The following is a 15,758-nucleotide window of genomic DNA, read 5'->3' as shown; positions in this document are numbered from 1 at the left end:
TGTGGGGAGGGAGCCAGATGTTGACGACCAGAATCCCCTGGGTGAATGTGAAGTCTACTGTGGTGTTGGCTCCCTTGCTGAAGCCTTCCTCCCTGCCCGCAGAGCTCCCACGGAAACACCATGAAGCAGTTCATGGACATCTTCTCCCTGCCCGAGATGACCCTGCTGTCCTGTGTGAACGAGTACTTTCTGAAGAACAACATTGACTATGAGCCTGTGCACCTGTACAAAGACGTCAAGGTGGTGTGGACACGGGGTGCCATGACGCTGCACCTCTTCTAGCTCCTCAGCAGAAGTAACAGAATCCCTGGCCTCCCTTGTCGGCTGGGTCTTTGAAATCATCCCTTGCTTGGGATCTCTTTTATTTGTGGTTTAACCCTGAAAAATCCTAAGAAAGATGTTATGTTAGGAGAATTGGAAGTAAGTCAGATTGGTTGGTAAAAGAAGAGGGTACTTGCTATCTGGATTTCCATGTGCGTATATACACACATCATTTATATGACTTTGTGTTTATGTATTTTAATTTACATTCATATTCACATGTGTCTATAGATATATTCTTTAAGCTGTCTGAACTTTTTTCAGTACTTAAAAATATGTTTATTGCTTATTTAATATATATATATTTTTTGTTTTGTTTTGTTTTTAAATTAATTAATTAATTTATTTTTGGCTGTGTTGGGTCTTCGTTTCTGTGCAAGGGCTTTCTCTAGTTGTGGCAAGCGGGGGCCACTCTTCATCGCGGTGCGTGGGCCTCTCACTATCGCGGCCTCTATTGTTGCGGAGCACGGGCTCCAGACGCGCAGGCTCAGTAGTTGTGGCTCACGGGCCCAGTTGCTCTGCGGCATGTGGGATCCTCCCAGACCAGGGCTCGAACCCGTGTCCCCTGCATTAGCAGGCAGATTCTCAACCACTGCGCCACCAGGGAAGCCCTAATATATATTTTTAATACATATTTCTAAGCATCTATTTATATATTATTTAAATATCTGTATTTTTAAAAGATCCACATGTACATACTACAGTGTTTTTATTATGTTTTCATGACTAATTTTAAGTATTGACTGCCCTGAATCATGGGTTTTAAGAAGATATAGGATGAATGAACAGTTTCTCAGTATCAGTCTGCTGTTATTTGAACTAAATTTAAATATTTAGTTTTGGTTCTCCATTTTGCTCACACAAATACTTCATCTTTAAGAATCTTTAAGAATCACTGGGGCTTCCCTGGTGGCGCAGTGGTTGGGAATCTGCCTGCTAATGCAGGGGACACGGGTTCGAGCCCTGGTCTGGGAAGATCCCACATGCCACGGAGCAGCTGGGCCCGTGGGCCACAACTGCTGAGCCTGCGCGTCTGGAGCTTGTGCCCCGCAGCGGGAGGGGCCGCGATAGTGAGAGGCCCGCGCACCGCGATGAAGAGTGGTCCCCGCACCGCGATGAAGAGTGGCCCCCGCTTGCCGCAACTGGAGAAAGCCCTCGCACGAACCGAAGACCCAACACAGCCAAAAATAAATAATAAAATAAATAAATAAAGTAGCTATAAAATTAAAAAAAAAAAAAAAAAAAACTACGTATTTAACCAAGTATAACAGAACAGATAACAGCAGCAGCAAAAAACAAAAAAAAAATGACACTTAAAAAAAAAAAAAAAAAAAAAAAAAAAAAAAAAAAAAAAAAAAAAAGAATCACTGGTAGTTATGTAGCCCTTAGCATTCATGAGGAAAGATGTTTACTAGAAAGTTCAGTTTTTACTATGAAGTATTACTACCACTAATAGTGAACACACATGTAGAGTTTACGGTGTTCCAGGCACTATTTTTCTGAATGCTTTATGCATATTAACTAATTAAATCCTCACAAGAATGCCCTGAGCTCTTATCACCCTCCTTTTACAGTTAGAGAAATTGAGGCACAGAGAGGTTGAGTAACTTGCCCAAGGGCATCCAGCTAGTAAGTAGCAGAGCCTGGATTTCAGGCCAGGAAGTTGGGCTCCGGCTTGCTCTTAACCACTGCCTTCTGCCAATGCGCAGTGGAAACAGGCCTGTGCTGGAAGATAACTGAGGTTGAGTTTACAGTCCAGAGGTGCTTGTTCCCGACGATAAGCACCTACCAATTTTCTAAGGCTCATGGCCCAGTTTTTCTGCAGCGCAGTCCCCTGCTACAGGCTCCAGAAAGTTTCCATGTGCCTCCAGGAGTGCCCACCTATGTAGTAGACCTGATTAGAGCTACCTGAGAGCGGGGCTGTGCTCTGAGCCCTGCCAGGCTTCAGGCTGCCATGCTGCTGGGCTCTTCCTCACGTCTGCCGGCTGGACCACATCTCTGCCCGAGTTCCGAGCTCCTTGACAGTTCCTTGCCTCTTTGGTAGCACTGAAGAGAGGAGGAGCCCATCATTGTTCTCTGCCCAACAGAACCTGCTGCTGGGGTCCAGGGAAGGGTGCAAAGATGAAAAGAGCAATAATTCCCTTTGTCCAGATGACCTGGAATTATTTGATCATGATACTGCATGTAAATGACTGTTTATCCTGTGGGACTTTATTCAGAATTGTTCATACAAATTACCTCCTCCAAGTGGCTTTTTTGAAAATTGCACTGGAAACTGCTGCTGTCACCATGGAAAGTTAAGTTTCTTCCCAGGGGCAACCTGTGATAAATGGACCAGAATTTAGATCTCATTTAGTGCTTGGGTTGCCAGGCTTCTGCAGACAGACATTATCCTGAAGGCCATTTCGCTTGTCCTCTTACTCAGACTGTCTCAGTTATACTCTGACTGATTAAAAACGTATCTTTTGACAGGATTCAATTCGGGACGTGCACACCAAAGGAATCATGTACAGAGCAATTGAAGCAGATATTGGTATGTACTGGATGTTATCGTGAAGATCAGCCTTTCCCTTTGCTGTGTAATTATGCAGGCATTTTACTCTCACTCCAGGTGCTGAGCAGGGGCTGTAGTACCTCTTCTGAGTGCAGAGCAGGGACCTTGCATCCTTGCGCCTTAGGTGTCTCCCTCCCCTTTGTCTCAGAACTTGACATAATCCTGACTGGAAAGGAGAGGAGCTGGCAGCTGCAGCCACTTAGTTTTTTCCACTTAGACTGAAGAGGCAGGGTGTTGGTTACTGATGCACCGAGTACCTATATACTGCCTCGAACCAAGCTTCCTGAAGGCTTTTCTCCCCTCAAGTGCCCTAAACAGTGCTGGACCCATCTGCCCCATTTAGGAAGTGCTTGCAGATTGATTGACTTAACCCTGAAACTCTGTGTGCATTTTTCTCTTGCTCTTTAGAAAAGTACATCTGCTACCCTGAGCAGACCCGCGCAGTGTTGGCCAAACTGGCTGATCACGGCAAGAAGATGTTTCTCATCACCAATAGCCCCAGTAGCTTTGTGTAAGTTCTTCTGTGATTCCTGGCTAGTTTCTGGCTCACTTCCTGTATTCCATGTATTTTGATAGTTGGAAATTCGAAAGAAAATGTTGCAAGAATAGTTAATCCCTGCAGTGTTAGACTAACCTGGCTGAAATATTGTTCTAGGGACAAAGGGATGAGGTATATTGTTGGAAAAGACTGGAGGGACCTTTTTGATGTGGTCATTGTTCAGGCGGAGAAGCCAAACTTCTTTAATGATAAGCGGAGGTAAGTGTCTATCTTTTTAGGGACTAGATTTTATTCATTTTCTGCTGTGAATACTTACGTAATGTGTCTTGGTGAAATCCAGTTGGAAAATCACAAGCATCTAACATCATAGCTTTTGATTTTTAACCCTTCTAGCAAGTAATTGCAAGGAAGGTGGGATGGGTACATAGCAGACAGCTTACACCTCTTGAAATGGTTCTCAATTCAGTTCGGGCTACTTCAGTCCTATGAGTCAGGCTTTAAGAGAACGATTGACAACAATGAAAATTCCAAACTTAGCGTCACCATAGTAAATTAGATCTCTCGATGCAGAGGCATTGTGAAGCATAACAAAACAGCAACAGCAAACCACCTGGTGGGTATCTCTTTAAATAGAGCTCTAAATGGTTCACTGACAGTTGGCACTTAGATTTTGCAGAACTTCTCTGCAATACAGGTTTTGCATCAAGTGGAGTAAATCTAGACCAAAACTTAAAGTCCTTCTGCCACAGTATCCTTGAGCAATAGAGGAATGGGAAAGTTTGGGTTGTGAAGGTGACCGGGGTGTGCTCTTAGCGTTTCGTGACTGAGGGTCAGGGGTCCTAAAAGGTGATTTAACGTGCGGGGCAGACCGGTGCACCAAGAGTCATTCCCCACAAATGTCAGTAGTGTTGAGAGTTACTGCACTAGGATTATAAAAATAATTCGTATTTGTATAACAGTGACCTACTTTTGAAACACTTTTACCCACATTTCTCTGTTCTGAAGTGGGTAACCACGAAGCCTTTCCCTCTCCGCTAGGTGATTTAAAGCATAATAATTCGGTGCCCTGTAGTTAGTGTTGAGTGGATTAAATTCCTCTTACGATGCTAAATTCCAGTTTTCCAAGTGTCACAGTGACTCCTGGAAGAAGAGGCACACCCAAGAACCATGTGCAGAGACTGAGAAATCAAGAGAATGCAGGAAAAACAAGAGTGTTGATCAAAAACAGCTGTAAACACTGGCTTGCTGTTTGGTCCCTGATAAAACGCTCTCCTGCATTTTCTTATTAGATCCCAGCGGGGTGGAGTGGTCAGGGGAAGGGCCCCATCTCTCCTTTCACCTCCCTCCTTTGTCATGTTTATACTCAGTGGCAGGACCCTGTCTTGGATTAGATTTTCCCAGCACAGCGCTCTTCCTTACTCTGGGTGCCTGGATTAAGAATTCTCTACCCCTATTCATCCCCGTGTTATTTATAATGATGAAGGTTAGAAACAACCTAAAGGAACGTCCATATGAGGGGATATTATGCAGCCATTAAAAATGAGGTTTTTTTTTTCTTTTATGGCAGTGAACATGTTTTACGACTGAAAAAAATGATGTATGCAGGTTACATAATCACATGGGAAATTGCTCACAGCCTTGGAGAAAAGAAGATAACATATTAGTATCCGCAAATGATCCTCATTTTATGTTCATAAAAAAGAGAAAGATAACAGATACATAAAGACTGAAAGATATCCACTGAAATGGTGTGTTTCTACCTGGGTACTGGCATTATGATTTTCCTTTTCTTCATTGTATTTTTCTGCATTTTTCCAGATTTTTTTGCAGTGAGTTTATATTTTTCTAACCAGGAAAGCAATCCAAATAAGTGTTACCTAAAAAAAAGAAAAAGGACAAACAAACCTTGTGTTTTTTGGACTAGCACCCCCAGGGTGAGGAATGAGGCCTTTATTCTTTTTTTCCTATTTTTCCATCATAAAATAATATGCCCAGTTCTCTGATCTCTGATGTATTTTGTATCTAGAGTGGCTGCATTTCAAGTACAAAGGTGGATAAATATACTAAGCAGTATTTCTATAAGCTTTTTTTTGTGTGTGAAAAGTTTTCTACCCGGTTGAATATGTTTAGAAAATCTGGGCTAAAGAGAGTTTCTTTATAGGAGGGCTTTTCAGAGCCATCAGTAACTTTTAAGGAGGAACGGGGATAGTGGATAGTGGATAGTGTTTTCCAAATATATTTGACCCTGGAGTTCTTGTTTTTCACTAACCTTCTTTGGATACTGGGGTCCGAAGTTTGGGGTGTATTGCACGAGGCCCAGGAACGTGATGGTGGGGTCTCGGTTTCGGTTGGCTCCTTTCTGTTCTCAGGGGGTAACCGTGGAGTTTCTCATACAGCACACAGCCTGCACTGCTACCACACGTCATAATGTTTCCCGTTTCTGTTGTTAGACCTTTCCGGAAGGTGAATGAGAAAGGCGTCTTACTCTGGGATAAAATCTACAAGTTGCAGAAAGGCCAGATTTATAAACAGGTATCTCATGACCCATCTGTCCTTTTTGTTGCTGTGCTTTGTGATCGGTTATAATGATAACAGCTGACATTCGCTGAGGCTTGCCATGTGCCAGGCACAGTCCCGAGGGCTCTGCTTCAATGGACTGTTTATAACTTAGTGGCAGAATTTAAGCTTAAGTCCATATATTTTCAATGTGCTGTGTGTAAATTAGCTCAGAATTGCACAGTTTTTGAAAAAAAATTTTTAAAGCATTTTGTCCATAGGATATAAAATTTAAGATGCCAGTAGTAAACCTTGGAAATTTCTCTTTAGTAAGTGTTTAATCACATGGCATCGTACCCAAATTAGTAATTATTTCCTGATGAACTGTGTTTTATGTACAGTTTTGATGTATTTCAGTATCATATAAAGCTCTCCCGTGTTTGAGTAAATGATTGAATTGCTGTCCAGTTTTGTGTTACTGAAATTAGGTTTTTTTATCTTATCTTTAAACATTTTTATATTTGTGTAATATTTATAACATAAAATTACAGAACAGTACTATACAGTTTTTTTTTTTGAAGTACTGATACATTCCTGTTGGATATGTAACAAACTGCTGGATTTAGCACTAAATATATTTTTTAGGCCTGAAAGATTAGCTTTGAACAGCCCTCCAAGTCCAGGAAGTGAGCCTAAGAAAATTATTAAGATGTAGCTAAAGCTTTGTTACAGGAATGTTTATCATGAAGTTACTTACAAAATAGATAACAAGGTAAATGTCCAGCCTCAGATAATTGGTAAAACGAATCATGGTAGGTCTCAGCTGCTAAAACTACATGGCAGGCGAATATTTATTGACATGGTCACAGAATGAACGTTAAGCGTGAAAAAAAAAGATCATTACAAAGATATTCAGTATGAAGCCCTTCTGAAAAGTACATTTGACTTAGAAGAAAGATTTCACATAAAAATGTTTTTTATCTTTATATTTTGATATTTAAAATAAATTGTAAAAGCAAAAACATTTTTTTTAAGTTTTAAAAGCCAGATATCGGGACTTTCCCTAGCAGTCCAGTGGTTAAGATGCCGTGCTCCCAATGCAGAGGGCACGTGTTTGATCCCTGGTTGGGGAACTAAGATCCTGCATGCCGCATGGGGCGGCCTAAAAAATAAATAAGTAAATAAATACTATAAATAGAAATCAAAAAAGAAAAGTAGATATCTTGGGCCATGGGTTATACAGGTCTCTTATTTGTCATACAATATAACACCTGTATTTTTCTGTTATTGCAGGGTAATTTATATGAATTTTTGAAGCTTACTGGATGGAGGGGATCCAAAGTGTTGTATTTTGGTGACCATATATACAGTGACCTGGCGGTGAGGAACCTTTTTTCCTGTTTCTTTGTTGGGGACAGTGTTAGACCCACTTATTGAGGAATTTATCTTTTGCTTAAGACCATTTTCATACTTTCATAAAAGTGAGGAGCAGGCCACATTTCTTTCTTTTTTTTTTAATGTCTCATGTTTTACGCAACAGGATGGATCAGAGTCATGAAATGGATTATTTTTTTTGGGAAATGATGGAAATTAGCAATTTACTCAGTTTATCAGAAAAAATCTTTCCATTTAGGTAACGGTAAGAAATAAATATCCGTGTTCTTTCCTTTCCCTTTTATTATTAAGCATCAGAAACATACAGATGCTTCGTAAAAATCTCATAAACACCAGTCAGGGTTTGTTTTGCCAGCCAGTCATTTTGAAAGAGTACAAAACTGGCATTTCCAGGAAATAGCTATTATGTGAAAATGAGGCTTTTCATGTCTCTCGGAATGATTAGAGTGTCTCAGGACTTGAATTATGATTTAATCTATAATTGGCGCAGGATTGAGTGAGTCACATCTATTACCACACTTGGTTCCGTGTGGAATGAATTTATGTTTGTTAAGTGATTCCAGGCGAGGTTGCACAGCGCACATTTTGCAAAGTCTGAATGAAGCTCGGTGTCAGGGAGGTAACAAGAGTAGGTCGTGGCCGGCTGTCAAACTCCTCCACTGTTGATATTTCTGAGTATTTTGGCCCACACTGGATTGGCCTCACATGTGCACGTCTGTGTCGCTCTCGTACCATTGAAATGGTAGCTTTAATGGCTGGGCAGTAGGACCATCTGGGAAGCATTTCAGAGCACACGTGCCTGAGCCCCACTGAGGTCTATGGAGTCAAACTTTCTAGAGGTGGTGAAGGTAGAGGGTTGATTCCAGTGCCTGTGTGTAGTGACACCCTTCCCAGGTGACTCCAGTACACGTGCTGCATAATCATGTCTGTCCAATGGGTTGAGGTCTAGTGGCAGGAATCGTGGGAGAATTGGAAAACTGAGGTTTTCATCCCATCTCTGCTCTTGATTAGCTGTGTGACCATGGGCACATCCCTCAAGCCTGGATGTCTTCTTTTGTAAGAAGAGTGAGATAAGCTAATATATACAAAAGTGCTTAATAAAGTAGAAACAAAGTGCTCCCTTCAGGATGTTGGCACTCCCAGAATGTCTGGCCAGGTGACGTGGCATCACAGCATGTACCTCTTGCTGTGTGGCCTGTGGGCCTTGAGGATATAACTAACTGTTTGCTACCCCGCAGGCATGTAGGTACATGGCCCCATGAGGTGACACACACACAGACAGGTCTTAGCACTATGAGAAGTTTGTCAAGAATGCAGTAGTTTGTCAAATGTGGTCCCCATGACATCGGCATCACCTGGGAACTTGTTGGAACTGCAGATTCTCCGCTTCACCCCAGGTCTCCTGAGTTAAAAACCCTTGGGGTAGGGCCCAGCCATCTGTGTTCTACACAGCTTTCCACACTAAAATTTGATATCAAGATAATGCTGGCCCATAGAATGAGTTAGGAAGTGTTTCCTCTTCTTCAGTTTTTGGAAGAGTTTGAGAAGGATTAGTGTTAATTCTTCTTTACATGTTTGGTAGTGAAGCCATCTGGTCCTGGGCTTTTCACCGTTGGAAGGTTTTTGATTCTCGATTCAATCTCCTTCCTAGTTAGAGGTCTATTCAGATTACTATTTCTTCATAATTCAGTCTTGGTAGGTTGTGTGTTTCTAGGAATTTGTCCATTTCATCTAGGTTGTCCAAGTTGTTGGCATACAGTACTCAGTTCACAGTACTCTTTTATAATCCCTTTTTTTTTTTTCCCCCTTGTAGAATTGCTGGTAATGTCACCGCTTACATTTCTGATTTTAATAATTTGAGTCTTCTTTTTTTCTTATTAAAGGTTTGTCAATTTTGTTTTTTTTTGCTTTTTTTTTTGAAGAACCAATTCTTGGTTTTGTTGATTTTTCTCTATTGGTTTTCTATTCTATTTATCTCTGCTCTAATCTTTATTATTTCCTTTGTCCTGCTAGCTTTCAGTTTAGTTTGTTCTTTTTCTAGTTCCTTTAAGGTATATAGTTAAGTTGTTTTGAGATCTTTTTTTAATGTAAATGGCTATTGCTATTAATTTTCCTTTTTAGTATTGCATTTGTTGCATCCCATAAATTTGAGTATGTTGTGTTTGCATTTTAATTTGTTTCAAGGTATTTTCTAATTTCCCTTGTGACTTCTTTGACCCATTGGTTGTTGAAGAGTGTGTTGTTTAATTTCCACATATTTCGGAATTTTTCACTTTTTCCTTTTGCTGTTGATGTCTAGTTTCATTCCTAGTGATCAGAAAAGATACCTTGTATGATTTCAGTCTTTTAAAATTAATTAAGACTTGTTTTGTGGTCTAAAATACAGTTGTTCCTGGAGAATTCTCCATGTACACTTGAGAAAAATGTGTATTCTGCTTTTGTTGGGTGGAGTGTTCTGTACATGTCTAATCGATCTATAGTGTTGTTCAGGTCCTCTATTTCCTGTTTGATCTTCTGTCTGCTTATTTTATCCATTGAAGAAAGTGAGCTATTGAGTTTCCTACTATTATTGTAAAGCTGTCTTTTGTTCCCTTCAGTTCTGTTAATGTTTCCCTCATATATTTTGGACCTCTTATGTTTGGTTGATACGTGCTTAGAATTGTTATATATTTTTGGTGAATTGACCCTTTTATCATGATATAATGTCATTCTTTGTGTCTTGTAACAGTTTTTGATCTAAAGTCTATTTTGCCTGATATGAGGATAGCCACTCCTGTTTTCTTTTGGTTACTATTTGCTTGGAATATCTTTTTTAATCTTTTCACTTTCAACCTATGTGTGTCCTTAGATCAAAAGTAAATGTCTTGTAGACAACATATAGTTGGATTCATGCTAAAGTTGGAAAACCACTGTTTTAAAGTGATCAGACCAATTCATTAACATGTCAGAAGTTATGTGGGCGATGAATGTTACCCTTCAAAGGAATCTCTTGAGAATGTAGATCCTTTAATATTGCTGCCATTTCTCAAAATACATTTAGATGCCCCTTTTGGGATATATTTGAGAGCCAATTTGAGGCATAGGAGAAAATTAGTTTCATTATTATTAATTTATTATCATGTACTTTAGTCTTAGGAATGTTCCAAATGATTTTTTTTTACCTATTTTCAGAAATAAGATCCACCTTCAAAAGTTTGCCACCCCTGGGAATATTTAAAAGAATGTGATGTATGTAGGGTCTCATATAGTATAGGAGAAAGAGAACTATTGAAAGGTTTAAAGAAATTCAACCACTGAAGAAGGTAGGCATCCTTAGGACATACAGAGTAGGGATTCTAGTTTTAGGTGAATAGCAGAGTGAATTTTCAAAATAGTAAACCACATACCACTTCTCTCCTTAAAACCCTTAAAAGCTCTCTCCTTAAAAGCACCCCTTTCTTCCTCAGAGTAAAAGCCTGATCTCCTATAATTGCCCTCAAGGCCCTGCTTGATCTCTCCTTCCCCAGCCTCCCGCTATGAAGGCACCTCCTGCCTCTGCCCTCTCTCCTACTCTGCTCTAGGCTACCTGCCTTGCTGTTTCTTAACACACCTTGCTCCCAGCATGTTCTTGCCCCAGAGCCTTTGCACTTGCTCTTTTTCCAGGCAGAATTTTTCTTCTCCCACATATTTGCATACTTTTACTCTCCTTACCTTCAGATGTATTAGCCTTGTCTTCCTAATCTCTCTATATAAAATGGTAACTCCTTTTCCCTCTTATTCTGCTTGATTTTTGTCCATTGTATTTCTCACCGCCTGCCATTGTGTATTTACTTGCTTATTTTTTGTCTCTATTTCCCATGAGAGCAGGGAATTGTTAGTTTTGTTCATTACTTTATTGTCAGTATCTAGAACAGGGCCCGGCAAACTGTAATATTTAATAACTGTCAAATGAGAAAATTAACAGCCATTCATTATGGTGATTGTGTATCTTAGATTTTCCAGGACATAACTTAGATATTCTGGCTTATTAATGTCATATCGTGGGATTACAATATTTGGAATGAAAACGTGATCGTATATGTTGGTATTGGGTGATCGTTCCAAGTCTGAGATTCCCCATAACCCAGGAGGCTTGGCATGCGGTGGGTGCTCCCCAGCGGTCTGTGGATGAATTGAATGAAGACCTTCAGTAGCATTTCAGTTGAGCCTCTTTCGGCCTAAATGTGGTTTTATAGACCATGGTTAATGATTCCAGATCCTGTGTTTCTGTGGGGGCTGTGATTCACCGCAATTATTTCCGGAACAGAAACTTTCTTGGGGTGAAATGGTCAAAGCCTGAGGCTAAATTTGTTTTAATTAAGTGTAATTCATTGAATTGGGCTTGGTTAATAACTAACATTACAATTAAAATGTAATTCAATGGATGTCTGTTGCCTCCGGGAAAGGTCATGAAATGGTTTAAATTCTGTTGAGGTTAATGTTGACTTCTTGTGATCTTTGCATTCAGGACTTGACCCTGAAGCATGGCTGGCGAACGGGTGCAATCATCCCAGAGTTAAGATCTGAGCTCAGAATCATGAACACGGAGCAGTACATTCAAACTATGACCTGGCTACAGACCTTGACTGGGTTATTGGAGCAGATGCAGGTTTGGGATTTTTTTTCTCTCCTACTTTTTCTTTAAGCCTGAGGTTAGTCCACCGGTCAAAGTTATTTTCAGGTATTTTTATGTTTAATTGTGGTCCTGAAGTATGAGGCATAAATTATCCTGCAGAATAACCACTGGGGTGATTTTGCCCCTAAAAGAGTCTTGCCATTTTCCCTAAAGAGAATTTTTAAAATGGCTCCCAAAGCCATTTGGAGAAAGAGTTCTGTGGGGAAATCTGGTGTTCTTACTTCCCCACTAAAGCCCCATTGGGAGATCAGTGGGATTCCAGAACCTCTGCCAGGGTTTGGGTCCAGTCCTGCTTCTGCCTTTAGCCTGCGGTGGGACTTCTCCGTTCTGGGCCTCTGTTTCCCCATCTGTAAAACGGAATGAACACTTCAGGCTGGGCACCACGGCTTACTGGGAAGAGTCTCAAAGCAAGAGTCAAGATCCCTGTGTGCAGCCTCTGTCTGACTTTAAAGATAATACCTACCGTTTGCTGGCTCACTGGAGTTCAGTGGTGTATTTTTCTTTCTGTAAGTTACATAGCCGGTTTGGGGCAGTTAGTGAGGAAAGTTGTTTCAGCAGTGAGTTCCTGGCCCGTGGAAGCTGCCCTGTGTTGCAGCTGCGACCCCTCCCCAGTCTCACGAGGCACCTTGCCTTCTCGCCTGGTTCAGCTGGCCTGGCCCGCAGCTGTCTCGGGGTGAGTGCCGGCTCTTGTAGGTGAAGGGGCATGGATGCTTGCTCCCTTGGCTGCAGCCTCTGGCCATGGCCTGGTGCCCACGGCCTGCCAGCCTGCTTTGGAAGTGGGCCGGGAGCCGCCTTGCCCGGCCCAGCTGGCTGCAGACTCGGGCAGGGCTGCGGGGAGTGGCAGCTCCTCACTCCAGGGTGCACCCTTGCAGGGCATGGGGCCTCACGTCCCCCGGGCCTCGCTTCCAGCGCGCTCTGGCTGCGTTGCTCCTTGGCTCCTCTCTGACGAGGACTGGTTCTGTTTTCCTTCCTGTGCTTGTCCGTGAGGTGACTGTCTAAAAATAAAAGGCATCAGTTCTGGGTTAATGTAGCTTTAAGTCTGCGCATAGGTCATACAGTAAGAATAGTCACTCTTCAGATGCCAGGCACTGTGCTGAATGCTTGCTCTGCAACATTACTCATAACGCGTCCCAGCTGTCCAGTGTACGATTTTCCAGTTTAGAATAAGGAAACTGAGTGAGAGGTTGGGTAACATGTCCAAGGTCATAAAATGACAGAGCAAGAACTTGAACCTAGGCTGCGTGGTGCCCAAGTCCCGGCTTTCAAGCCCTGCACTGAAGTGCTGCTTTGCCGTGCGGTTTAGAGCTCTCGGGTGTAGCCGGACCCCTTGCCTTAGGTGCGGTCTCTCTGTGACGCAGGTGGCTGGTCAGCTACACAGATGCAGCCGGCAGGTAGATGGTGTCGCTGCATTTTAGCTTTGAGGACAGATTTATTTCTTGTTTTCCTGTCTCTGACCTGTATAAAAAGTTTGATGAATAGGAGTGTGTGTTTTAGAGAACGGAAGTGCTGGGAAGATTTCTGTGATTTATAGAGTTAATTGTATAAGGCGTGGGGTTAGGGAAGGAAGAAAAGGGAATTGACATTTATGCTGCCGCCCCGTTTTACAGGTGAGGAAACAGGCTGAGAGATAAGTAACTTTTCCAGAATCTCAAAGTTAGTGACAGCAGAATCAAGCAATGTAGAAGCAAGAACTACTATGCTCCAGACTCCAAGGGCTTTACGGGCATGTCATTCAACAACAGCTCTTGGAAGCGGCCACTGACATCACCCCATTTTACAGATGAAGAACCGGAGGCAGAGAGGAGAAACTAACTTGCTGGGCTTAGACCAGGCTGTCTGGCCCCAGAGCCCTCATCTCCGTGCTGTGTCACCTCGGTATCTAACACTTTTTACAGCATTCCGTCAGGGTGGATTCACTAGGACATAGAGGAGGGTGGCTGATAATTAAAAAAATATCCAAAGGAGCATCACTTCTCCCTGTTCCCTATCTAGTCTCTCCTCTGCCTCTGTGTTCACCTGGAAAACTATACATTATTCCAGTGATCCTGTGTCAGATGTTTCTGTAGCTCCCCTTTTTCCGATAGTATGCAGATAGCATATTATCTGGACTGTTTTCTGAGGAGAGAAATTTGTCCTCTGAGGTTGGGTGTGATTTTTTTTTTTTTTGGAAGCCAGCAGTGTTGTTTGGAGCCAAGTCTGATGAATTAAATGCCAGTGTTGAAATTTTGGTTTTAAAAAAGTAGCTATGAAGAATAATTTTTGTCCACTAGCCTTGAAGTGCACTCTCAAGTGGTATGGCTCATGGTGGTAGTGCCGGTGGATGGTGTGGTGTAGAGGCTTCCCAGGTAACCACGGCCGAGCCACGTTTAACCCGGGGTGGACAGGCTTCTGCAAAGAGCCAGCTAGTCACCGTGTTAGGCTGTGCGGGTCATACGGTCTCTGTCACAGCTACTCAACTGTGCTTGTAGCACAAAAGCAGCCTTAGGCAGTATGTAAACAACCGGTTGTAGCTGTATCCTTATAACTGTATTGGTGGACGCTGAAATTTGAATTTCGTATCATTTTCACGCACCATGAAATTATTTTTCTTTTGATTTTTTTTTTCAACAGTTTCAAGAGGAAAATCCTTTCTTAAGCTCATTAGGCCAATAGAAAAGTGGGTGGTGGGCTGGATTTGGCCTCCCCGGCACAGGCTGTCAGGCTGCTGGCTAGATGGCGATATCCTGCTCCCACAGGGCTGGGCCGGCCTGTACAGTACATTTTTGTACATTGTAGTCGTGAAGGGCTGAGTATGCTAACTAATGAGTGAGGCTAAAGACGGCTGAGGTGGCTGCAGGATGGGCCTCTGGTGTGGGCTTCTGGTTAGTCTTTTCCCGTGCTAACTGCCCACCCTTGAGTACGTGGTATCACTTAAAGGTTAATTATAACTAATTAATACCCAGTCTTTGAAGTATTTTCAAGTAGATTTCAGACACCTGAGATTGCTGTTTTACAAAGTTTGGCCTTGTAGGGGGATCAGAGTTGGAGAAAGGTGTGGCTCAGGAGAAATTGTTTTCTTTTAATGGGAGAGCCTTGAGCGTGTTTAAATGCTGATGGGAAGGATCCAAGTGAGGAGGTTGATCACGTGGGAGAGATGATAAATGATAGAGAAAGGGCAGGTGGGAGGGGGCTGTGGGTTAAGGCTGGGTTAAGGTGCCCACCCCCAGAGCCCATATGCCTCCTCCTCTGGGGTTGCTCCCGGCTCAGATCTCTGGGGCGTTCCTCCTTAGCATGTCCCTTTGGCAACCTTGGGCTTCGCTGGAGATGATCCGTCATCCTTGGCTGCCCCTCATTCTGGAAAAGCTGTGCTGGAGAAAGTGCCTTGGACTTGGAGACTCTTCATGTCTGCGGAGGCTGCCCTCAGGTGGGGAGCCCACCTGAGGGGAGAGTGGAGAGGAGCATTCACGTGGCCTGTGGCGGCTACTTTCCAAAAGGAGGGAGCAAGTAGATTCACTTTGGTAATCTTTCTTCTGGTCACTAGTCAGAGAATTCTCCCCTCCTGCAAGTACGGGAGAAGCTTCTCCTTCATACTGGACACAAGTGCAGTTCGTGGGCCGAGAAGGGTGTATGGGCAGAGGTGGGAAGGAACATTCCCGCCCACAGACTGATACCCCATCCTGTGTGGTATCACATTGTTTTGTCCTGATCTGCTTACCTGGGTGTAGCCCCCGCCAGGGCTCCATCTTTTCCTCTCTTACACCTTCAGTAGATAGCACAGTGCTTGCCACATAGTAGGTGCTGAATATGTATATGTACACGTGTGTGTACGTGTATGCGTGTATATCTGTGTACAAGTGTGT

The 15,758-nt window shown here is 42.6% G+C and overlaps 1 protein-coding gene across 2 annotated transcripts in view; it reads left to right on the top strand.

Moving 5' to 3' along the window:
* The window catches only part of NT5DC3 (5'-nucleotidase domain containing 3), a 56,529-nt gene that overhangs the window by 35,346 nt on the left and 5,425 nt on the right, over positions 1 to 15,758 (top strand). For both annotated transcript variants that reach the window (XM_059936775.1, XM_059936776.1), the window contains 7 exons: positions 103 to 240; positions 2,794 to 2,854; positions 3,284 to 3,386; positions 3,531 to 3,632; positions 5,825 to 5,906; positions 7,164 to 7,250; positions 11,752 to 11,892. In XM_059936775.1, coding sequence (XP_059792758.1) covers positions 103 to 240; positions 2,794 to 2,854; positions 3,284 to 3,386; positions 3,531 to 3,632; positions 5,825 to 5,906; positions 7,164 to 7,250; positions 11,752 to 11,892 — 714 coding nt within the window. The remainder of the gene's footprint in view (positions 1 to 102; positions 241 to 2,793; positions 2,855 to 3,283; positions 3,387 to 3,530; positions 3,633 to 5,824; positions 5,907 to 7,163; positions 7,251 to 11,751; positions 11,893 to 15,758) is intronic.

The sequence above is a fragment of the Balaenoptera ricei genome, chromosome 10 (assembly GCF_028023285.1).
Source record: "Balaenoptera ricei isolate mBalRic1 chromosome 10, mBalRic1.hap2, whole genome shotgun sequence".
Taxonomy (NCBI): Eukaryota; Metazoa; Chordata; class Mammalia; order Artiodactyla; family Balaenopteridae; genus Balaenoptera; species Balaenoptera ricei.
This window is presented reverse-complemented; position numbering and strand designations above follow the sequence as displayed.